The sequence below is a fragment of the Chaetura pelagica genome, unplaced genomic scaffold (genome assembly GCF_000747805.2).
Source record: "Chaetura pelagica isolate M959 unplaced genomic scaffold, ChaPel_1.0 scaffold731, whole genome shotgun sequence".
Taxonomy (NCBI): domain Eukaryota; kingdom Metazoa; phylum Chordata; class Aves; order Apodiformes; family Apodidae; genus Chaetura; species Chaetura pelagica.
The window spans coordinates 7,311-8,920 of record NW_009952155.1 but is presented as its reverse complement, the minus strand read 5'-3'; the positions used below and the strand labels follow the sequence as shown (position 1 = coordinate 8,920).

General features: G+C 50.7%; 1 protein-coding gene across 1 annotated transcript in view; it reads right to left on the bottom strand.

The window, feature by feature from the left end:
- Positions 1-835, bottom strand: part of NKX3-1 (NK3 homeobox 1) — a 1,463-nt gene extending 628 nt beyond the window's left edge. The window contains exon 1 of the mRNA XM_010007165.1: positions 830-835. Coding sequence (XP_010005467.1) covers positions 830-835 — 6 coding nt within the window. The remainder of the gene's footprint in view (positions 1-829) is intronic.
- Between the last annotated feature and the right edge of the window lie 775 nt (positions 836-1,610).

The following is a 1,610-nucleotide window of genomic DNA, read 5'->3' as shown; positions in this document are numbered from 1 at the left end:
TGCTCCAAGCCCCATCCAACCTGCCCTTCAACACCCCCAGGGATGGGGCAGCCACAGCTTCCCTGCCCAACCTGGGCCAGGGTGGCCAGATTATTTCTTTTCCAGGCCTAAAACAGAACCTTTAGTGTTGATACAGAATCATGGACTATTTTGGGTTGGAAAAGACCTTCAAGATCATCTAGATCCAACCCCCTGCATGGGCAGGGACACCTCCCACCAGCCCAGGTTGCTCCAAGCCCCATCCAACCTGCCCTTCAGCACCCCCAGGGATCAGGCAAAAGGGTGTAAATTAAATTTATGCAGTGACTTTCTTCACCATTTCCAAGGAAAACTCACTCCTGGTACTGGCATTGGATGTAACAGTGTGACTGTGCCATGTGTAAGGGAGTTTTGTCTTCCTAAATCACACTTTCTTAAGTCATATAAAAATACATTCAATATGAACGTGCATTCAAGGGGCTAAAATAATACAGAGAGGTGTCCCTGCCCATGCAGGGGGTTGGATCTAGATGATCTTGAAGGTCTTTACCAACCCAAACCAGTCCATGAGTCTATAATATCAACACCAACAGTTCTGGTTTAGCCCTGGAAGAGAAATACACTGGTGAGCCTGGCCCAGGTTGCCCAGGGAAGCTGTGGCTGCCCCATCCCTGGGGGTGTTGAAGGGCAGGTTGGATGGGGCTTGGAGCAGCCTGGGCTGCTGGGAGGTGTCCCTGCCCATGCAGGGGGGTGGATCTGGATGAGCTTTCAGGTCCCTTCCAAGCCAACCCATCCCATGACTTCCAGGGCTGCTGGAAATCTGCCTACACCCCCAAGGGGCTCTTGGTACCTCCATTGTGGCATCCACAGCTCTAGCAGAATTCAAGGCATTTCTTTGACACATCCTCTCTCTGCTGTGTCCACAGGGAAATCCTGATCCCCAGGGGAAACCAAACGTTTCTCCTCAAGCTCCAGAGGGCTCAGAAATGGGAAATCAGGGCAGGTCAGAAATGGGAAATCAATGCAGCTTTAAACAGGCTGCAGGGAGAAAGGCCTGCAAAGCAGTTCCTCCCTCTCCTCTTACACGACCTCAAGGCAAGGCCAAGGGATTTTGGGGCAGGTTTGTAAACCTTTGGGCCTGGTTTGACCTTTCTAGCTGCAGACCTGGCCTTGGGTTGCAGCTCCAAAGCAGCATCTCAGTGTTTGTCTCTGACTTGTTCCTCCTGGCACCCTTGGGTCTCCTGAACCCCCACCCAGGCAGGTGCTGAACTCCCTGGGAAGTGTCACCTACAACTGTTAAAACTTCTTAAGTCAATTTATTTGTGCAGCCAGTTCCTTTTTTTTGTCTCTTCCCCTGCTTGCAGTGGAAACAGGCCAACTTTTTGTTTTCCTTTAGTCATTCCTGGGTGCCCTTTCTGAAGCTGTGAACGTTCACACTCCAGATAGGAACAAGGAGCTGAATCCCCAGCTCCTGTGCATCGTGGGATCCCCACTGAAACCCTTTCTGGGAGAGCTTTGAATGATTTTTTTGGGTACTAATCAGCCCATTTCTCCACTTGCTTTTATGCTTTTAATAGAATGGAAATCCAAGGCCAAAATTCCCCTGGCAAGGGGAGCAAAGAGCTGGTCCC